Below are 24,575 nucleotides of genomic sequence, written 5' to 3' on the forward strand. Positions count from 1 at the left end.
TTTAGATATAAGGTTCTAAATAACCTGTACTATTTGTCATACCTATAAAATAGAGTGAAAAATCGGTCTTCTTATTTTACTGTAATTCAAAAATTAGTATTCGTAGATAATTGAATTTTTCCAGTGTTAATATTAGTATTTTATATAGGATATGATACTATTTCAAAATATTTCGACTCTATCGGTAGTATTGGATTACGAGATTTCTAAAGGATTTTTTTTGGTTATTGCCTGTTGGCGATAAAAAAAATTACACTCGGTCGAAAATTATGAAAATTTAATAAAGTTTTCCATGGGCGTTTGTTATTAGAGTTTTGACGAAATTCATCAAAATCAGATTCACATATTCTTACTTTACCCAATAACATTTTTAAATTATTTTTACTATTTAGATTAATTTTAAGTTATTATTCACTTATAAAGATAAACCATGATGCTAATATAAATATAAATTATCATTAGCAATATATGTATATGTATATATATTATATATATATGGCATTATAAAATATATTTAACATAGATAGACTGACTTACTTCAAAATGGTTTTTTTTTTTTTGTTGTTGAATTATTATAGAGTTCCAATTTAACACATCATCACAGAAACTTACTTGACCACTTTTTAAAAATTATTTCTTGACAAAAATACAATTTGATTGAATGAAACAAACAATAATAATCAGTAATTAAATCTAAATCACAATGATTAATCTAATATTGTATTATTTATTACTATATACTATTATTAAAAATAAAGATCCTGAAATAATATCAATAAATCCAGCTTTTAATCATCATCATTATTTAATTATAATTAATAATTAATACAAATTATAAATGTAGTATATTATTTACATCACAACTTAATAAAATATAATATAATATACAAAATTAAAAAAATATAAGTATTTTTAATGGCAATAACAATTTAATGGAATTTTAATAATATTGTTTTAAGTAGTATTTTTAAAATTTCAATCATATAATTGTATAGGTAGTCTTTCGGTTTAAAAATTTAAGATATTATAATATTATTAAATTTCACTTAAACTAATAACCTCAATTAACTAACAACAAAAATAATACTTATATATATATATATATATATATTCAATTAATTATTCAACAATAGTAGACATATTAATTTAGTTTAAAACTAATAATAATTCATTTAATCTGAAAAATAAATAATTTAAGTCTTTATATTTAATTGTCTATTATACTTTATAAATAATACATTAATTACCTAACTTAACTAATATTACACAAATAAATGAAAAAAAAAAATATGAAATAAAAAATCACAAAATACTTCATATTATTAATACACATTTAAATTTTACAGACATACAATAATATACCAAATTTCCCAATCACCAAATCAATTTTACTAAGTAGTTTTAAAATTAGAGTGGATTAACCTATCATAAAATTTAAAGGTAAGATCTAAGTAATTTTAGAAGCTTTTATTAATATTTAATTATGAAGCAAGTTGAACATTTTAAAATTTAAAATTTAAAAAATATATCAACTTGCTCCAAAATTAATATATCAAAAAGCTTCCAAAATGCCTTAGATATAAATTTCATAATAATTATAGAACAATTCGCTCAAATTTTAATAACAACAGTGTAAAATGGAATACTAGCTGAATTATCAGTCACTGCTGGGTTAAAGAGAAAAAATAAATAATTGAATAATTATAAAATACATTAAAAATTAATAGTTAAAATAATGTAATATAACTATTAAGTGTTTAGAAATAATATAAAATGGAGAGTGATTTGAGTTTTATAGTTTTACTTATATTAATAAATATTGGGAACATTGCAAATATTTAACACAAAAATATAAATAAATACAATTTCAATTAATTTGGTTATTAATAGAAAACCCATGCTGACAGCAGTAGACTTAGTGAAATAGTGAGAGTTATGATTATGTATACATATATTTGGAGTAGATAACACACGTCACAATATAGCTAATTGCTACATAAAAAATGAATATTTCTAACAATTTTTTGATTTAATTAATAACAATTTTAGAATTTTTTTTTTCATGAAATGACTTATCAACACACTGAACACTTGTATTAAAAAAAAATTAATTTATTAGACCTTCTATCACTTCATATTTTTATAATAAATGAAGATTAAGAATGTAATATTTTTATGTACTTAGTACATTTTTTAAGTCAAATAACACATGAGAGTATAGTAATTTCTTAAATATTTAAAAATTTTAATAATATATTAGACAATTAGACATTCCATATTCTTATCTTAATGTTTAAGTTTGAAAAATGGGTGGAATGATAAATGTTACTTAACAGTTTAAATAACTTGCAAAAATTAATGAAATTAGAAACAATTATAATAAATTATGTGAATATTTAAAATTAAAATTAAATTTTTATAAAACCAATTAGTATTATTCTTTTTGACAATTCTTAAAATTATCTAAATGTCAATATTTCAACAATATAATTGTGATACTACAATATCTATTAGGTTTAAAGGTTTCTTCATTATTGAAATTTAAAATAATATTTTTACATTCAATGTATTAATATATTTTTTTTTTATGGAAAAAATATTATTAAAAACTAAAGACTTAGTCTTTATTTAGGGCAATATACTGTTACTTTTTTTTATTTGTACATTTTACTGAAAATCTATATTTTACCATACAATTATTTTATATCTTTAATTTATAGTTTAAAAAAAACTTAATTTCTCCTCCAAAAATTCATCATTTTGTTGATATCAACATGTTTTATAATTAATATCATTGACATATATTGACAAGATGGATTATGGCAGTTTATTTATTTCATTTAATATTTTACCTTTGATTATTTTAACATACTAATAATTAAAGACAAACATGTCTTATGCTATTATTTAAATGATTTTCCTTTGATTATTGAATTACTTATTTGGTTTCCTAATAATATACTCTTTTTATTATTAATAATAAATATTGAGTAGATACATAAGCGTATAATAAAACTGAATTTGTTAAGCTTATCATCCTTAATTTTCAAAATAGAATTATACTATTTTAAATGCATATACTATTAGAGACTGAATATTATAACTTTGTTTTCACTATTTAGTTTTTATTTAAATATTTGATTATAAGTCGTCATCATTTAGTACTATTTTTATTCTCGAAGTTAATGGAAATACTGATGACGAACATAGACTTGAACCACTATAATCATCAGTATTTAATGAAAATACCATGGCTCCTCCTAAACCTAAAGAAGTGGAAAATTCTGCTTTGTATGCTAAACTATTTTCATTATCATAAGATATCCAATCATTATTATGATATGCATATGGGGTACGGGTATCATGGTCAAAAATAGTTGTGGCGTTTTTATGAGATATAAATTCACACATTTTTGGAAAAGTTATAAAACCATCTTTACCAATACCAGGTCCAGAAGTTGGTGAATCAAAACCATTATTGGCTTTATTTATTAATCTAAAAGAGAATAATAATATTTTAATAGTTATAGATGATTTAAGGGATATAAACTTACTTAAAAGAATGTCCATAAGTAGGCATGCCAAGCAAAATTTTTTCTTTGGGCATACCTTTTGAAATCCAATATTGTATAGAAGAATTAATATTTAAATTCTTTAAGTAACCAGTTTCATTATGTGAAGAAAACAAAGGTGAATTTGGCCCAGTTAATGGGAAATACCACTGGTATGAATGATAATCATAAGCCATAACATTAATAAAGTCAACAAATCTTAAAAAAATAAAAAAATACATCATTAGTTTGAATATTTAATAATAGTAGTATAATAAGCATTATTTACCTTGCTAATGAATAAATTTCATAAGAATTATCAATTATATTTAATGGAGCAGCAACAGCAGCAGTTAACAGAGAGTCTGGTAGACGATAACGTAAAGTTTCCAATAACTTAGCAAATCCATATTTTTCTTGTAAATTTAACAAAGGCCATGAAGGAAATTCCCAGTCTATATCAATACCATCCAAGTAAAAATCATTGACAACTGATACTACATTATTGACAAATCTGAAAAAATAAAAATATTTAAATGTAATAATTATTAAGCTGCTTATTAAACTATTGAACTATTTTAAAAACAATTTATTTTATTTTTTTTCCATATTAAATCATGATAACCTAATTGAATAAAAGTTTATATTAGTTCTAATAATTCAACATCAGTTAAACTTTAATTTTAAATTAATTTATTTCACAAAAACCTAATGCATAATTATTAATTTATTCTAATGAGTATGATTCATTAAAATATTTTTATATTAAAGAATATTATTAATTATTTGATAATTAATTTATCTGTGTTAGGTAATAAGTATACAATCAATTACAACAATTAATTCATAAATACCTATGTTAAATGAAATAAGGATACATTTTTTTTACAATACATACTTGTCCAAGTTATCTTTATTTGCAACAACACCAGGTAATCCTTCATTTGAGTGTGAACCATTTGAGAAATGTATTATAGATAGTAATACTTTTAGTTTTGGGTTTTTTTCACGTAATTTCACTACTTGTCTTAAAATCTGAAATTACAAAATTGGATTATAACTTAATCACTAGAAGATTTGTGTTATGTTTATTAAACACAATAAAAATATTAACTATTATGGGTTTTAAACCATCTTCCAATAACGGTTTAGTAGTCTACATAATATAATATTATGAAACATCATAAATGAATATTTATTATGATTTATTTTCTATAATATAAGTTTATCTCTATTCATTCAAAAATCACATCTCAACAATTCATTAGTTGTACATACTATATATACAAAACTGTTTTTTTTATTATTGAAAAATTTATATTGTTTAAGCTATAAATTATGTCACAAGTCAGTAATGTAGACAATATTATATTAAAATATAAATTTGTGTGTATTGAAAAAAGTGTTTATTTATAAGATTGTTAACTAAATCAATTAAAATCTATTGAGAGTTGACAGTCATAATACTTGTAATAGTACCTAATGATATAAAACATCTTACCTCCATATCAAATGAGCTCTTGAAGTAAACACTGTTATTTTGAACTTGAGCAAATGCTACTATTAAATGAGTACACAAAGTAGCATTAATTTGGGCAGGATGAAGGGTTTTACTTGTATTTTCAATTGGTATAGAATAATAACAGGCCAGATGATATGTCTTTTCAATGCGTTTGTTGAGATTAATTTTTTCCTTAGCAGTCCAGTATGGTTTATAGTTTGATTTTGCAGCAATAGCAAATGTGTGAGCACGATAAGCAGCAATAAATGAATCTGAAATATGTTCAACAAATTCACCATGAAATTGCAGATCATAAAACATTATTATAATTGATAATAAAATTTACTTGTATATTTTTGGGGACCATAAAGAACATAGTCCATAGGTGTATTAAGATCATTGGAGTCTTCAAATTTCATCCAGGATACATAAAACATCAGAACTACTACAAACACCACAAGAACAGCTAACCCAATTAAAACCATAGAATGTATGATTGGCTGAACATATTTCCTAAAAAATTAATTTAAGATGATATAGGTATGTGTAAATGCTTAAGAACTTAATTAATTAAAAACATTACTTTTTTCCATTTAGCAGTTCATACTGAGGTTCTGAATTTCCAAGAGCCATTTTTCCACACTAAAACTAAAAAGGAACTAAAAACAGCACCTCTTAATCGTTTACTGAAATAATGAAGAAACAAAAGATTGATAAATGTTTATTTATTGTTAGACAAAGTAAAACAAAATATAAGAAACATGTCAACAAGTAAAATACATTATTATAACTCCAAGGCCGAGACTTCCTTATCCACCACTTCAACCAATTGGATGTTAGCAGTATTAATTATTACAGTTTATAATATTTGTATAATTTACAATATTATTAACAATTCAATCATAATATTATTACAAATAACGACAAACGAACAGATGATTACATTACATGAACTTTGAATACGACCACAAAATATAACTTATATAACAATACGACAGGACAGGATACTTTCTGTCTATCTCACTATCTGAAGTCTATTTAACTTTCAAGTACTGTTTGATAAGTGTTTTAAGTACCTACCTATTTAGTATTTTACCATTTCTTCAATTATTAATTGATAATAATTCTTTAAAAGTTTACTTCACACACACACATGTATATATATATCTATGTAATATCTGTGAGCTTATCACAACCACACGACTTGATCATTTGATACATGATAGTTTGTTGTCAGTTGATAACGACTGGGCATATTTCAAGTATACAGTATACCTACACATTATACCACTACCGTGGAACCTTAACCACGATGCCTGTGTGAAAAGGTGGAAAACTTAGATAAATGTATATTATTATATGTTATGACTTATAAACTATGATCCAAGTAATACAACATGACAATATGCACTACTGCACCAGAGACTAAAATAATAGGTTACATATTATGCCTCATGTAATCGATACATAATTAATGGTATTACAAATAATATATTATAATATCTTAGTTCTTATTCCGTGACATACGCTAACTTCATTGACTCTATAGTATTACACTACTTCACTAGAATATCAATAATATTATGTTCTAATGAGCAAATATACATAATATACACATATAGCAACAGGCTGCAGCTACGTTATTCAAAGTTTAAGGCTGTTAGCGTGTTATGATATAAGCACCACGATTTGAGATAGACTGATAGATGCTAAACACACTGATAGTATAATCACAGAATAAATGATAAGTATGGTTTTAAGTTAAAAAACTGATAACGGCAATAGATTTCATTGAAACGGTTTGTCCGGCTCATAGCCACCGACAATCGGCATTCGATACTGGAAATGTTTCGGTTAATGCTTAAGTTTTTACGCCAGTTAACAGTTTCATAATTTAATGCTGTCGGTAATAGTGCATACATTTATACTTAAAATTTAATTAAAAATTATTATTATATAATGTTTTCTATATCATGGTAAAATATTTCGTAAATAACATTTAAAACCTCAGTAAATAGAACAATTGTACTGTAGTTTGAAGTTCTTTTTTGCTTTTTCAATATGACTACTATGTACGGAAACGGTATGAAACAATTGGATGAGCGGCACGTGCCTACTAAAGTCCTGAAAATGGAATGGTCAAACAAAATGGATCTGTTGGCAATAGCTAAGGAACATGGTAAACAACTATGCACAATAATAATTTGATGAATGTATATTTTGTTTTTATTTTATTGATTAGTTGTGTATATATATTTTAGGCGAGGTGTCTTTACATCGTCTCACTTGGCAGCGAGTCTGGTCCTTGGCTGCCCCAAAAGATAAGACATTGGTGACTGCTTTGGCTTGGAGACCCGATGGAAAACAGTTGGCTATAGCATATGATTCACGTGAGTTGTATTTATATATTAAATATTTTATACTACCAATGGCATATAACAGATCTGTTTATATATGTTTGTTTTAGGTGATTTATTATTAGTGGATGTAGAAAATAAAGACATCGCTTTTAGCAAAACAACGGAGAGTAAAGTCACTTCTTTGGTATGGGTGCAGCAAGAAAGACCTCAGAAAAAAGACACCATTGATTCTGTACTGATTAAGGTTATTAGAATTTGGTTGTTATTCAGTATTAAAGCTTGACAAATTATGCATTTATAGATTAACGTTTATTATTTAAAATGTAAACATATGATAAAATAAAATTTTTCTTCAGTTCTCTATTTGTTCAAATTACAGTATAGGTATTAAATGTTAAGAATGTACACAATTTCACTAAACTAATAATTCATATTACCCAAGTTCTTTTGAAAGTAAAAAGTAATATATTTAATGGTCATTTCAATAATTTACTTTTTAAATGTGCAATGAAAAACAAAAAAATTAATATTTAAATTTTAAGTAAACATCTCTCGATATGCAAAGCATAAGTTTATATTTTAAATCCAGATTATAAAATTAATATGCTTTTTTTTTAATTTTCAAATATTTGTTTCAACAGCAAGTGAATAAATGTTCAATGTCTGACCCATTGTCTAATTGTGTTTATTTTCATGTTATATTAATTCTTATACATTTGATTTAGATGAATGGTCTCGATTATCTTCCAAAACTACAAAGCTTGGTCCTTCGCGATACACCTGAAGAGGAGAACAAGATACCTAAAATACAAGACACGTTGAATTTATTGTTAGTCGGCATGGACAACTGTGAAGTACAAATATTAGCACTGGGTATATTTTTGTGCGGTTCCATTAAATTGGCTGAAGTATTTAAAAAAGAAGGCACCGTGTTAAACATACACATGCCAGTAGATTTCAGTTACCTATATGTGGCTATTCAATATTACTACGGTAGTATAGAAATAGTGACGATTAAATTACAAGACTGCGACACGTGCTGGGACGATGTTTATGATTTGGCATTTAAACACGATCAGTTGCTGTCGTCATTAGATTATTTAGATCAAACGATGAAAAACATACTGGAAACGTGGGAACACGTGTCGTTAATGGAAATGGAACTGAAACTGAGTTCTTATTACCCAGAAGACCCGGAAATGGTGTCGACCGATCTGTTGGAACTGCTGATCTACGGCATAATATCGGAACGCATGGACCAGTTCCTGAAAAGAGATTTGACCGACAAGGGCATTAAAAAAATCGGCCTGTCGATCGAGTCGAGCCACACCAACGTTCAGAAATTGGTAGTGAACCAACTGTCCGAGGTGACCAACCAAATTTTGTTTCAACTAGTGGAGATATCCGGAATGTCGCTGAAAAAATACGAATGCCTCGGGCTGACGGAGAACAGCGTGAAGAAAGCTCTGCGGTCGGCGAACGGGTTCTTGATGAAGTGCAACGAGGTGCAGATCGTCATCGAAGAGTCGCTGACCCGGTACAAGCTGTTCTTCAAGTGGCTGTACGGCATGATGATTAAGCTGAACGACGAGAACTCGGCCAACGATCCGTCGCTGTCGGACACGTCGCAACAGGAGCTCAACATGCTGGCCGAGTACATAAACGGGCTGGGCGAGACCGGGGCGAAAGCCAAGGACTACAAACTGGACCGGGTGGGCCAGTATTTCCTGGACGGGGACCTGGAGTGTCCGTACGACGCGCGTAGCCAGTGGTGGTCACTGCTCCAGGACAACCCGTGCATGGAGGAGAACGAGCTTATTTTGTCGGCCCCCCGGGGCCACTCGCTGACCCGACAGTTCGCCGTGCTCAAGGCAGACCTGATGGACATATTCGCGCAGCGCAAGACGTTCTTCGACAAGACGTTCGTGATGTACGACAACGTGCCGTTGGAAGGGCCGTCGGGGCTGTCGCACGGCCGCACCCGCGTCAGCATGGTGGACCTGCCCAATCACAAGCTGTTGGTGTGCTGCGTCCGAGAACTCGGCGCCCACGACTTTGGGTTCTACGAACTGATGGCGTACGGCGACACGCAAGAGGTGACGCACCGCAGCACCACCGTGTTCTACTCGTGCGACGGCGTCAAGCAGAACGTGCACGACGTGCAGTTCTACTCGCCCGACTACGTGTCCGTGCTGACGGAAACGCTCGACCGGGCGACCAACAGGTTCTCGCTGTTCATACAGCTGTCCACCAGCAGCGTGCGCAATCACTGTTCCACGGACGGGCTGACCACGTGCCGGATAGGCCAGCCGAGTGCCGACAGTGGCAGCGGCGGAAGCTGTCACACGCTCAGCGACTACACGTGCCGCGTGGTGGAGAACATGGCGGCCTCGAGTTTCGCGGTCAGCGGTACCCGGAAAGTGGCCGTGTTGTTGTCGCACAGCCGGCACAAGGTCCGGTTGTTCGAGATGGAGGTGGACGACGAAGAGGACGAGGACGAGGATAGCGCGATGGACATCACGCGGGACTCAAACATGACGGACGAGACTGGGTGACATCCGCTTAACCCTCGGTCAACCGACAAGCCACAGCCGTCACCCGTCGCGGTGCTCGAGACGATAACGCCAGATCGCGACCAGAGTACGTCGTGTGCTCTTAAATTGTCTATAACTATTATCACCTAGCTCCTACTTGTAAATTATTATGTTGACGAAATGTGCACGTCGGAATAACGCGCGTATTATATAATATAATATTGTATAAATAATATTTTTATACCTATTTCATAATATTATAGTCTTACGCATGACAAATTAATAAATTTAATTAATAATTTGTCATGGTCTTACGTTCGTCCTCACAGAGTTGTGATACATTCAAACTAATAGTCTCTAAGCATATATATATAATATTTTTGTAATATTTTTTGTTTATATATTTTTTTTATACAGTTAAATTATTCGTATTTTTTTTTACATTCACTATATAAAAACGGAGAAAAATGAAGGAAAATAAATCGGAACAGTCGTTCTCCGACGAGGAACTACATTTTTCATACCGACGAACTGTGTTATTGCATCCGCTATACGTACTACGCCTTCGTTTCTCCGCTATTTTTCACTTGGGTCGCTTCTTTTTCCAACGTCGGATTGTCAATGCCGTGTTGAAACATGTTTTCTTTCATTATGTTGGTTTTCCTGTACATCTGTCTGTCCATCGACACGTCTTCGTCCGAGTAATCTTCTGAAATCATTCGCACACGTCATACGCAGGTTATATTAAGCCAATCATTGCCAAAACAGCCGGTGAACATTTTTTATTTATAACGAGTCAGTTGGTTTATTACCTCTGAAGTGTAGCGTTCTGTTACTATTTTTGTATGCCGTTAGGTAAAACAGGTACAGCAACAGCAACAGCAGCACCAACACGCTCAAGACAGCCGCCACTCTTATGCTGTTGACCTGCGGATATACGAGTACATATCGTTAAAATAATCAGTACAACGGTATGTGATTTTGTTCTCAAATCTCATAGGTTTGATTATGTGTTTGAATTTTACAAAAACTGCGCGAAATATTAAAAATAAGAAAGGTTTAAAAACGAATTATTAGTATGGTTAATTGAATAAATATTTAAATTAAAAATTTTAAATTCGTACCAGAATATTAAATATTTTAAATAAGTACCTACATATCAATTTTAAAGTGTGCACGTTTTTTCAAAACGGCAATTCGTTAGAAATTTACTCTTTTTTTTTTTTTGCTCGTGCTTGGTAAACGTAATAATTATTAACTACCTAGCTATAGTCAAATATCTTAATATCTAAGGTGACCTGTATTATAGTTTATACCATCTTTATTGTTTTAACATAATATTAAAGTATCTATAATATCATTATTATTAGTTAATAATAAGTTATAGAGTACCTACGGTTTACAGGTCATATAATATTCTTATAGTATAGGTCAAAATCAAAATTAAAGAGCAGAATCGAACAGAATGAAGACGCACAATCATATGCATTTATAAGATCATTAATTTTAATAACCAAGCTATTTTGAAAACAGTGAAACTGCGATCTACAGCACTACAAGATCAAACGATAAGTAACTAATTAATTTGTTTGTTTGTGCTACTATCATCTTCACTGGTATCTAAATTCTTTCATCGTTACTTAATTATCATATAAGTACCTATATTGCAAAACAGTACACTACACGTATTTATTATGCACACCAGAAATCAATGCACGGTGAAATTTAAAATGTATTATTATCATTGATGCAATAAATACAGTGAGAATTTTTCAGAGATCTAAGTACTATTCTTCATAATATCTTTTAAAAATTATGTAATGCTTAGCTGTGAGTACATTTCAAGTATACCTATACTCTATTGCTCTCCCGCCAAACCATCCTTTCCTTATGTGCGTCGATATTTATTAGGTATCCCTTGTTGTAGCCTATAGAGTTCAGGTGTATGGTACTTACGTATTAACTGTCAAAAATATAATATACTATGAAAGCATTAAAGTTGTGTATTTTTTTTTTATCTTAAACGTTTGTTAACTTAAACAAAATTTAAATTTTATCAACGTTTGTACAATATTTACGTAATTAAGTAGCAAAAATACGTTACTATTGATCAATTATCATAATAATTCATAAAGTAATAATATAACACATATATATATATACATGATTTTTAATGTAATATCTTTATAATAGTTTAATCTTTAATAGACATCAGTCGTTAGTGATAAGATAACATACTCTCAGGTAGATAAGTAAAATATTGCAGTGTTAAGAATATAATATAGTACACGATGCTGTATTACAGCGTTATTAAGATAATGATTCTAATGCATATATATCATTATATTATAATATGGGTATAGTGATGTTAGAGTAATTACCGTATAGTCGTTTTCCCAGAGGTCTTTCCATTCCTTTTTTATTTCCAACTGTACCGACCTCGCCGACAGCGATATGTTTCCTAGATGTTTACAAACGCACGTGTAGATCCCGCTTTCTTGAGCTGTTACTTGCTAAAGTGCGAAACACTATCGTTAGTTCGTTATAAATAAATTAGCGTATTGATATAATTAATCGATAAAAATAAACATATAAGACAGTATTTTTGACTTATCGGGAAAGATATATCTCAATGGGTAGATCGTATATCAGTTTAGAGTGTGCTCTTATAAATTATATTATTATCTAAAAATCAATGGCATATCTACTGTTTTTACAATACAATGGGGGAAGGGATTACATTTTTAATTCAATTTTGAACATAAAAGGTATTCCCCTCTCTGCATAATTTATGTTAATTGATTTCTTGATTTTTTTTTTTTTTTTTTGTACTTTACTGTAAAATTTATTTTTTATTGTTATAGTTACAATGATTGTATAAATACATAAAAAAATCCAAGGCCCGTTCTAGGCGCGATTCATCTATTTCCTTTCTCTAAAATAGGCTATATTATAGCTACACGCTGCAACACTATTAAAATAATTTCGTTAATCGTAATTAAATAAAGAAAACTTCTCTTTCTATGACGATTATTAAGAAGGTATTTGATTTTTTAACTATAACTATATACATATTACACAGAGAACTCTAATCGTATCTAGCTCGTCGATATGTGTTAGTCAAGGTACATTTAGATTAATTTAATGAAACATTTTGGTATAGGCTAGATGCTAGATTTGTTTCAAAAATGTATTTTTTAAATGTTAAAGAATACATATGTAAGATAGTGACAAGAAGCGTCTTTTAAGATTTTAGGAATGTTTATTGTATAAAATAATAATACAATATTTTTTAATCTAATGAAAAATAAAGACATGGATGTTTTATATATTTAAAGGAGGTATCAATAAACTGGTATGAGTTAGATTTGTATGTTATAGACTTATACTAAATTTTGTATCGAGTAATTAAACTCATCTTATTTTGTGTGGTTTTAAATTAGTTATCTAAAATGAAAAAAATTAAAATAGATAATTAAAAATACGTATGCATTATCAAAAAACTATCGGTATTAACCCGAACCTTTATTTTATAGTTTTAAGAACCGGAACAGGAACCGAAAATATAATAAAGATTCCAGTCTCTTGATTCATGAATATCAAATAGTATATTAGTATATTACAATCTGCGAGGCTATGAAAATGTGAAGAACTACTAAATTAAATTCCTCCAGTCACGTCGAATACATACAACAACGTTCCATTTTGATACGTTCAAAAGTCGTATACAAAAAACTTTTTCAAGTCCAATTATAGGTATCATACAAATTACATAAATACATAATATACAATAAGTTTAAGAGCACAATGTGCGATTACATTATTTATATAATACATATGGAACTTTTGCAGATAAAAAAAGATAGATTCATAAAACCCATTTCATTGCGAACTTTTGAATAAAATTTAATTAAAAACGGAATCGAGTTTTAATTATTAATATTTTGATGAGGGGAGGGGAAATGAACAGGTAGGTATACAATCCCTCATACTTCTGTTTTTTCCTGAAGTGGGTATGATCGAAAATTTTTGAATACGAAAACTATATATATATTCTATTTCCGTATATGCATGTACATACCTACCCAATATTGTGTATATATGTGTATTATATAAGATGAATGGTGCGTAAAAGCTAATGAGGCTAACATGAAACGAAAAAACGTCTTATTTCTTTATTGATTGTAATGATTTTTAATCTTTCATTGTCAATTAAAAACATGTAAACTAAATAAATGTAAGAAAAAAATAAAATTTAAAAATAATACCTATTAAAAGCTTTGATAGTAACGTTTCGTTTAAAATAATCGAATAATGCCTAAATCGACTCTTTTTATTTTAGCCGCTAGTAGGTACACTGTTCACACTGATATATCAACGCAGTGTAAAAAAGGTTGTAATATAATAAAGAATAATAGCGCTACGGACCTTAATGTAAAGCGTGCCGGTGAGGACTTCGTATTTGAACTTGTCGCTGTTAGGCACGGTGCCAGGCCCGATGATCTGGTCGGGTTTCATCCACCAGAACTGGAACCTGTGGTTTTCGTCGTTGCTGGGACACTGGAGCACGGCCGTCTCGCCTGGCGACACTTCGATGATGGTGAGTTGGAACGGCAGCGAATCCTTCTGGTTCTCGCCGTTGCCGTCGTGGTTCGAAACTCCTGCTCCGACAGACGTTGGCTTGCCGGCGCAACGGCCGACGATCAACGCGACGACCGCGAAAAATGTGCGCAGACACGCCACGGCTTTGGACGCTAGCATTGCACTATCGCTGCCGATCTGTCTGTAAGTGAGTGCGGGTGGGCAGATTATCAGGTAAGTACTTTACACTGCCGATGGTTTATCGTGGTCGGACTCGGAGCGGCGACGGCGGAGGTATGGACCTGCGGAAAAACGCGGTTAATACGATGCGTAAATTATAATGAAATAATATTATATACAGAGGTTGTATACACGAACACGAATATACGATTTATGTACCTAAATATTATAAAATTTATGTAGCGCGCAGGTGTTTTATGGGCGAACCACGAAATTCTTCGATCTGTGATGTATTTATATAGATCGTAGCTATCGTTAGTCTAAATAATAATAATCTGTAGGTAGATTTCGGTCGTCGTCGAATAGCGGGCTGCGACTACTTATAATTATTATTACTACGTTGTACGCACGGTCCACACGAATGTCGAACCGTGGTCGTAGTAGTACGCGCGCGCCACTGAAACCGAAACGCTACTGCAACAGCTCCTTGGTCCGAGAGAGCCAGAGAGGCGACAGACGCCGCAGCATCGGCGTCACAATAATAGCCAATAGGCGTTGTGCTACTCGCGACGGCTACGTTCGAAAATAACTCGTAATTTTTTGTTTTTTTTTTTTTTGTTTTGTTTTTGTTCTATACGCGCGCACAGCAGTAGCTGAATAGTAGTCGCGAGGCACTACAATATTATTATTATTATTATTATTATTATTATCATCATCATGTACGCCGCCGGTTATAGCGGCGACGTGCAGTCGAGGTATAGGATACGCTTATAGACTTGGGTTGATACCCGGCCAATTACGATGTTTTGTTAAAGCACTACACGGCGGCGTCGACGACGATGGAAAACGAATCCGAAAAAACTTATCGCCGGGCGGTCCCGTACAATATTATTATTATTTATTATTATCTACGGGCGCTGTATTTGCTATACAGTCGTCGCGAACGGAGACGCATTGTAGGACGTGATGTCGCATTACGTCTGCGATGGCTTTACCTGCCTGCAATATAGCTGTATAATGTGTATATACGTTTATTGCAGTTGTATTGGACGGTAATGTCTATCATTACTGGTTCATTAGCTATTTGGGATAACGCAACCTTGTGTCGTTATGATCATTGAAATCGAAAATCAATTTAAAACTGTATACATAATAATATTATATAGGTAATATATATATATATATATGATATGTGCGTATTTGTTTGAAGGTAGATGTGTCGAGCGGAAAAGCAATTGTTTTTTGATTTTTTTTACTTTTATGTATAAACCAATATTATTTACTTTATTTTCTTAGTTTCGGCGTGTTTAAAAATCTAATTTTAATAATATGTTTTAATTAGCAATAAGTAATAACCATCGTTTATTCCGTGGACAGTATTTCACTCGTTGCCCTTGTGTCGCGCACTAATGCAATTTTATTCGTCTTTATTCGACACATTTTATGTCTAAAAAATTTACCGGTCAAAGTCGTATAGGTGGTAGGTACCAACAAATAATATTATTATTTTCATGATTTGGGTGGTGATATTTTCATCAATGTGTTATTTATTATAAAAATTAACGTTGAAAATCACCAAATCTCACTGAAGCTTATAACATAATATTATAAGTGCACATTGTGTTAGGTAGGTACTCATATAGCTTACGAAATTATGACTGATTTAACTAATGTTCAATACGCAATTACATCAGTATAATGCAATAAATATTATATGGTGATACCTACCGATCGATGGTATTGTATAAATTATTGACCGATTAAAATGTAATATTATAGTATATATTGACTAATGTTTTATGTACACACACGACACATACATGTATACATATTATATATTATATATATATGTATATTCATACATACATTTAATTAATTTATATTTTAATATAACCTATAAGTAATGTAAAACCTCTAAATTCGGGACACCCTTGATAGCCGAAATTATGCTGTTATTTAAAGGTGTCCGTTAAGAGAAGTCTCTCTAAACCTGTCAGATTAGGTATTTTCAATTTTGTTTTCTCACGTTATAGCTAACACGGGAAGACGCGATGAAGTGCAAGTTGCATACTTGCCAATTATTTTGGGTATATCTAATTATCTACACATCAAGACACATTTAATACTTTTTTTCGTCGAAAATCTTAATTCTTACAGATAATATGTTTATATGGTTCAATAGTCAAAATAGTTTTCATAATTATTTGTAATTTTATGAATTTATTTAGAACATTGTTAACATTGTATTATTTAGACACATTACTTCAATATTTTTTGAACATATATTTATAATGAGAGAAAGAAGATAATTTTAAACGTTATAGGACTAATAGCTATAACATTGAATATTGATAATAAATAATAAATATTCAATTACTATTATTATTAAGAGCTAAAACTTGTAACTGATATGCAACATATATTAGACAATTATTTAAAAACACTGATAGTATATTACACTATTATAATATTATGTAAATTTAATTAAGATAAAAAATATGTCACTTATAATGTATAGTCTACTTATTTTCAATGAGTTGTATTTAAACTTAAAATAATGCAAAATTAGATATTTATTTAAAATATCACGGGTAAGTTTGTCACGTATAATAGTGTACATCGGTAAAAATCATATATATGTGTTAATACATTTTCTATCTATAAATGTTGTATATTATGTACCTAGGTAGTTTATATTGATTAAAATATTAGTATATTAAAAATCAATAAAAATTAATTTAAAAAACTTTCATAGTAAATTTAATAAATAAAAAACGAGTAAAACGTAATTTATAAAATTCATAATTTTTATAAAAATTTGTTTTATTTTATTTATTGATATATTTCATTGAAACATTACATATCAATAAATTTATGACTTGTCCAATGGGCTGATGCCTGCGATTTTTGTATCCAATGGCTCATTCAACACCTCCGCGATTACAATTCGGTAGTATTTAAATATTTGTCTTTTATGTTATATATTGACTTTTATTTTCTTATATACCTATGTTTTAAAAAATAAACTTAAGGCGATAGCTATGGACTATAAGTATGACGAAATTTAATTCAAATAGATAAAATATTAGAAATTTATGTAGGTGCTTATTGGTAATGTGAAATTTCAAACTACTAGGTCTAGCCTACCTATACATCATTGCAGCGTACTATGGGGGGTTAGTATAGCTTTTTCATGATTAGCATTACTGGCTACTACGTGAGTGATATGTGATTTTGAAGGCTTAGAAATGATTTCTATAGAACAGTTGGACACATGGTGTGATTTAATAAAATAGGTAAGCTACTGTATTTGATAATATCTTCTTTAATAATTATTTTTTATATCTTCTAAAATTCATAATTTTATATTTATTATTTTAATAAATAAAATATAGCTATATAAGCATTATTTATATATATATTATTTAAGAAATCTGATATAAATAAGTTTAAACCAATAACATCTTATTTTGTTTAAATCCTTTTTTTTTCTTTAGGGCGAGGAAGGATTTTCAGTTTTTAATTTATTAATGTAATTAATCAGTAAACAAGCACAATAAATATTACAATAAGATTAATATTTTTTAAATGCTTTTAAAAAAGCATTATAGTTCACAACAAAACATGTATTTATTATGGCATAGGTTAAATCAAGATAACCAACAGTCTACAAATTTTGTTTTATAATGTGCTTATAAATCGATTTTAAATAGTAAAGGCTTATCAAAAATCAGAACACAATTATTTATCAGTTATTATACATCTATTTTTTTTCGTGTGTGGCTATAACACAATATGTGCTAATAAGTTTATGAAGAACAACTTAATAAGTACATAGTTTAAATTTATATCAGTATCTACATAAAAAAAATAATTATATATTTAATAATAATTATAGTCGAGATAAATTTTATATTTTAGATTCTGAGCGGAGCGAACAATATTATATTGTTTTCACAGTTATGTTTGTTTAACATCACCTTTAGGAGCAACAAAAACACTTTAATCTATAGCATTAAGGGTGGTTTCTGTTTGAAAATTGAATTATTTTGGTATTTAGTAGGATGTAAAAAATTCCCAGTTACTTTTACAATAATCAGCAAAATATTGAAAATAAATATGAGAATATGGAAATATTAATAATGCAACATCAGTTTATAATCAAATTTATTTTGTTTTTATATTGTAATTAAAGAAAAAATAATCTTTACGTTATTAGGGTTAAGTTAAAACTGAAAGATAGTTCTATTTAATTAAAAAAATATGCAATTATCAGTAGACAAAACTTCACAAATTTTATAATATTTTTATAATTATTATATACTTGCGTATAAGAAACAATAGCTTTATTACTAGACTTCATCCTTGTTAAAATTAATCTTTCTATCTATCGTTTTCTGTTTTGCTTCAATTTAAATATATAATAGGTATAAACATTGCAATTACGATGAATAATTTTAACATTTTGCACTTTATAATTTTGGACATACATATCTCTGATATAAACACAAAATTAATGAAAAGCTTAAGTACGTAAATTCATTATCGTTAAGATTGATATTCGTCAATGCATAAAATTTATCTACATAAAAAATGAATCCAGAATTAATCTAGAAACTGTAAGTTATTATTGCAAGTCATAACAAATAACTGTTTAAATCAATTGTTCATGCGAATTTATAACTAAGAAAGATAAAATTAAATATTTTGGTATAATTATAGACCAATATTTGAAATGGGATCTTTAAGTCAATAACATTTTAATTAGATAATAAAAACTAATTCACCTCTTTTTAGTAGAAAAACATTTTTAAAATATAAATGTACTTAAAATAACTTATTTCATACTAATAAAATTTATAATAAAATATGATATCATAGCATGGGGTGGTTGCACATTTCATTAAATAATAATTTTTTAATAGCTCATAAAAATGTTATTAAAAAAACCAATACCTATCTTTCATAACAATTATTTAAAGAATTTAAAGTATTAAATATTAAACTTCTGTATCATATAGTAAATCTAATCAATATTCATTTAAAAACAAAACGATTAAATATAAACACAATAATTATAACATATACCTACGTAATAATTACAATTTAATAATACTCCTTATAACTTATTCATGCTATTAAAGTATGCAGATATTTGATACCAAGTAGATTAAAACTACTTAACAATGCACCAGTCGATGTTCTAAACAACAAGTTAAGATATGTATTTAAGAAATTATTAGAAAAAAGATTACTTTAAAAATGTAAACAAACGATATAATATTTTAGTGATTATCTTTATGTCTACATATACGTCTATACGTCTATATGAATTTAATATATTTACAATTATTTATCTTAAATGTAGGTATACACATTTATTGATTTTTTTTCAATTTACTTTGCGTATTATATTATTAGTTTAAAAGAAAATTATACTTACTAAACATTTTGATTAGTTTCTTTTGAATTTCCAATAAAAAATTAGGTATATAAAATTAATCAAAAAATTTTACAATATTATCTTGGCTGAAATAAATAATTATTATTATATAAAAGTAATCATTACTTAGATGTATACATTTTTATTTTAATATTTGTTTAAAAAAATTATATGTGCCATATTTTTATTTAATTTAATATTAATATAATCTGTAACCAATGATAAACATTTAAATAAACAAAAAATATTTGATTTTCGTGAGCCAAAACTAAATTCCACTGAGTCACAAAAAGTTTATTTATATTACTTTTATTTAAAATGGTCAAGTTATTTAGAAGTTACATCTTACATAATTACAACATGCGTACAGAAGAATTTTATTATATATATAAAGATTAAAAATATATATTTATGACCGAAAACATTGTTAAAATTATCTTTAAAACTATAGTCTATGATCTTTATAGAATTGTTTTTTAATTAGAAAAAACACAAAAATTAAATGCATCATAGAATATTACATGTATGTATCATTTATTTATTGGTATATACTTTTGAAAATAATTAATACACTAAAGTTATTCGAGAAAGATAAATCGAGCATGGGCGCCCATTGGGGAGGCAAGACGAAGTACTTGGACCCCTCTCCCCCGGAAAAATAATATAATTTTATTCTTATAATAAGTATTACCATTACAGACATTATCTAATTATTTAAAAAGCATTCAAATTATTTTATTCTTTATCACTATAGGCCATAGAGATTTGAAATAGTACACATATATATAAATTTACTATATAGGTATATATATATATATGTGTGTGTGTGTGTGTGTATAGCCGTATTGATGACTTTGTAGGTATACACAAGATTAAACTTGTATTTACTATTTAGTTTATATTTTGAAACTTTTTTTGACTTATTTGATTTATATTGAATTAATGGGTGCTCATGATATTAAGTAATATTAGAAATAAAATAATATTTATTTTATTTAAGACTTGAATAAGTACAATATAATTTACAGTTATAATTTAAACAGTTGCAATTCATAAGTTGTTGTTACTCAGTACTGTATGTTATTTTTTTGTTACAAATCAATCAATAAAAATATATAAATAAATATTTCGAACATATATAAGTATTTCAATATTTTATTAAAATAATTTAAAAATGGTGATATTTTTAAATTTGAAATATTTTATACTTATAACTTTTATCATAGTAGCAGATTTTTTAAATATCCACAAAATATTTATAATGGTTTTTTATAAACACGATATGATTTAATTTAAAAAATATTTGGACTTGTTTTCAGCTACTTATAAACTTTGAAGTTTAAATTTTAATGAAATTGTGTATTTAAATGGAATATGACGATTTTTCTTTTAACAATTCTATACATATTATTTGTTTTAACTAAAATAATATTATTCATATATGAACTTCAACATTCTTTGATTATATATTTATGTTAATTATTATTAATAAATACGAAAAAATAAATAATACTAATAAAAATTTTTTTACTGAACGATAATTTGCTATGTTGTACATTTATAACAAATGCAATTTTACATTAACAACAATACATTTTCTTCTGATATATTTAAAATTGGAATGAATTAGTCTATTATATAAAAATTTAAAATTGAGATTATTTTTTAGATTATTTCCAAGACTTTCCAATTTTTTTACACATTTTAAAATGATCATAATTTTGTTGACAATTAAAATCTCAATAAAAATCTTTGATATGTTTTATATAATAACCTCACCTTAAATTTTTTTATGATAAATCAATCCACTTTAATTTTATAATAACATGGTAAAATGGATTTTTTTGAATGTAAAATTAGCTGTGTTGTACGTTTGAGACACTGACGTCTGACATCACATATTTATGTGGGTGTGAGTTGGTATTCTCTTGATTAAAAGTTTTAAAAGAAATCGTTGACATTAATTTTTTTGACAACAAATAACAATATAATAGTTTATAAGTATAATGTATTTAATATCTATTATTATAAATGTAAGTACACAATTTATATTACTACATTGCCTACATTGGACTCTTTTTTGGCGCTCCTGTGGATGTCTATAATTAAAATGATATAGTCAGTATCTCAGTTTCATGCGTGACGTATAATTCGATTTCATTTGACTAATAATCGACGAATAAATCGTTAAAATTAAACTGTACGCGGAAAACAGTTAAATATAAATGTTGCTCTAAATATAAAATTAACCTAAACATTTTACGAATTATGTTTATTTTTTAATAAAAATATTAATCACTCTGTATATTAAATACACGTATAGATATAAAACATAAATATTAAATATAGTATTGACCTTAAGTCAGATTTTTTTTTTATTATTTACAACCACCAGCAGAGTATTGAGTTTCAAGTACATTTATTGTTTTTCTTGTATCTGCGGGTGTTCAGATGTAAGTATACCATACTGCTATAAATAATAAATATACATAATAGATGTAAAGAATGTAGTATATAATATATTGCATAGATGAATAGATGATTTTAAGTCTTTGGACTTGAAATTCAAAAATCCAAAATAAAAAAATATTTGGTTTTTTTCAATTGATTTTTAAAAGATTTTTTTCCCATTCTACTAATTACATATTTATTCTAGTCGTACACTTTAACATATTGTAATGCTATTAATATATTTAATATCTACATTATTATAATTATAATAATAGCTGATCTCAATAATTTCTCATACATATATTATTCCTGAATTTGGATACAATACGCCAAAAATACTACAAAAATAATCATAATGTTGATATAACTATGAATAATCTAGTACAATATTAAGGCAAATATACAATAATATTGTGGAGTTGCTGTTAAGTAGCTACATTACACTTACAGACATCAAAATATTACTCTATTTATCATTAAATGTATTTTTACGTAAATTTTTTATAATATACCTATACAAGATATTTTTTTTTTTTTTTTAATTTAACATACTATATTTCAGTTAATTTGTAGTCCTAACTTCTAAGTACATTTCAACATAAATTAATCTTAATGATTCACATAGCGATTTATCGGGCTTTTACAAAGACATCTTATAAGCTTTTATATAGAATGTTGAACCAACAGTTAATTATACAGTGATAATTTAAATTTAAAATTACTTCATGGTATACTATAATAAAGTTTACGTCTTATCCCTTCTAGTCCATTCTTGTAATCCAAATGTTTTTGCAAAAATATTTTAATGATATAATGCATGCATAGTAAAAAAAAAAAGCTATGAATCGTAAAAATCAAAATCTATTCATTATAGTAATAATATTAGATTTTTTCTTTGAAAAGATGATGTTATGTTTAAGTTACAAATAAATCGTAGGTCATGGTTATCACACTACGTATACATTTAAAAATCAAAAATATTGATAAAGATAAAAATGAATGTCTTATATATTTTATATTGAACTGCATAAAATCATCTTGCGTGTATATGTATATAATATTTTTATATATAATATATACGTACGATGTGAGTACGATTCCGACACTGGCGTGCATAGGTTTCTAAGTCTAAGAATATGAGAAGCCAGAGTTGCGGATCATTGTTACTACGATGATGATCACGATCCGTTCCGGATTACAAAGTGACGCTAAACCGTTGACGGTCCGATTGTTTTAAACGGGTGGAGCGTCTTGTTACAAAATGTGTAGCAATTATATACATCACAACATGGTATATGATAAATATACAGGATGATTTCCCAAGCACTCGCACTTTTAATTTATTTTTTTTTTTTTATTATTAATGAACTTATTGAAATTATAATTTTTGGAACTTTTTATAGGTACCGAATTCAAAAATCATATTTCAAAATGCTTGAAATTGTTGGTAATAATTATTAAGGAGTATCCTGCATGTAACAATAAAAACTTCGGTTTTTCAAATGAAAACCTCCATTTACTATTGTAAATTATTAAATTATTTTGGGAGTAGTATTTTAAAATACTTTGATGTACTTGATTAAAAATTTTAACGAGTAATTTCTCTGTTATTCAAATGTTTATATCTACTAAGGATAATAGTCCTTAAAAATTGATTTACAAAAATATAAAATACATTTAATATTGAACAAAATAATCATTATATTAGCAATCAGGACCATAGAATCATTTTACAAATTATAATTTGTAGATAGATTAATATTAATTACTAAAATTCCCCTGTATTTTTCAAATCCATTTTAATGGACTTATTATCTTCAGTACACAAATTTAAGTAATCAAAAAAATATTTGTTTGATTTTTTACTCTAATTCGTCGAAATGTTCATAAAAATGATTCCTTAAATAATTTACAATAGAAAAAGGGAGTTTTCATTTGGAAAATAGAAGTTGGTAGCTCCCCGAGACACTGTAT

At 27.9% G+C, this 24,575-nt stretch overlaps 3 protein-coding genes across 6 annotated transcripts; 1 reads left to right on the plus strand and 2 right to left on the minus strand.

Moving 5' to 3' along the window:
* Nucleotides 1-2,899: 2,899 nt before the first annotated feature.
* On the minus strand, nucleotides 2,900-6,182 carry LOC112596471 (chitinase-3-like protein 2). 2 transcript variants are annotated; one of them, XM_025342167.1, is made up of 8 exons: nucleotides 6,133-6,182; nucleotides 5,636-5,738; nucleotides 5,399-5,565; nucleotides 5,053-5,324; nucleotides 4,450-4,586; nucleotides 3,841-4,065; nucleotides 3,555-3,770; nucleotides 2,900-3,496 (listed from the first exon to the last, which is right to left on the minus strand). In XM_025342167.1, the coding sequence occupies exons 2-8, from the start codon at nucleotides 5,683-5,685 to the stop codon at nucleotides 3,142-3,144; spliced, it is 1,422 nt and encodes a 473-aa protein (XP_025197952.1). In that variant the 5' UTR covers nucleotides 5,686-5,738; nucleotides 6,133-6,182; the 3' UTR covers nucleotides 2,900-3,141. The 2 variants fall into 2 exon arrangements, with proteins under 2 accessions (XP_025197952.1, XP_025197951.1); XM_025342166.1 differs by lacking the exon at nucleotides 6,133-6,182 and adding an exon at nucleotides 5,833-6,126.
* Nucleotides 6,183-6,285: 103 nt separating this feature from the next.
* LOC112596470 (anaphase-promoting complex subunit 4) lies at nucleotides 6,286-10,303 on the plus strand. Its single transcript, XM_025342164.1, has 4 exons — nucleotides 6,286-7,231; nucleotides 7,314-7,442; nucleotides 7,520-7,656; nucleotides 8,138-10,303. Exons 1-4 carry the CDS (start codon nucleotides 7,114-7,116, stop codon nucleotides 9,965-9,967), a joined length of 2,214 nt encoding a protein of 737 aa, XP_025197949.1. The 5' UTR covers nucleotides 6,286-7,113; the 3' UTR covers nucleotides 9,968-10,303.
* Nucleotides 10,304-10,383: 80 nt separating this feature from the next.
* LOC112596472 lies at nucleotides 10,384-23,826 on the minus strand. 3 transcript variants are annotated; one of them, XM_025342170.1, is made up of 5 exons: nucleotides 23,686-23,826; nucleotides 14,375-14,829; nucleotides 12,328-12,459; nucleotides 10,759-10,873; nucleotides 10,384-10,652 (listed from the first exon to the last, which is right to left on the minus strand). In XM_025342170.1, the coding sequence occupies exons 2-5, from the start codon at nucleotides 14,705-14,707 to the stop codon at nucleotides 10,504-10,506; spliced, it is 729 nt and encodes a 242-aa protein (XP_025197955.1). In that variant the 5' UTR covers nucleotides 14,708-14,829; nucleotides 23,686-23,826; the 3' UTR covers nucleotides 10,384-10,503. The 3 variants fall into 3 exon arrangements, with proteins under 3 accessions (XP_025197955.1, XP_025197953.1, XP_025197954.1); XM_025342168.1 differs by having other exon boundaries at nucleotides 10,391-10,655; nucleotides 23,686-23,823; XM_025342169.1 differs by lacking the exon at nucleotides 23,686-23,826 and adding an exon at nucleotides 14,927-15,187 and having other exon boundaries at nucleotides 10,391-10,655.
* Between the last annotated feature and the right edge of the window lie 749 nt (nucleotides 23,827-24,575).

This window comes from Melanaphis sacchari, unplaced genomic scaffold, assembly GCF_002803265.2.
Source record: "Melanaphis sacchari strain LSU unplaced genomic scaffold, SCAv2.0 Contig31_pilon_pilon, whole genome shotgun sequence".
Taxonomy (NCBI): domain Eukaryota; kingdom Metazoa; phylum Arthropoda; class Insecta; order Hemiptera; family Aphididae; genus Melanaphis; species Melanaphis sacchari.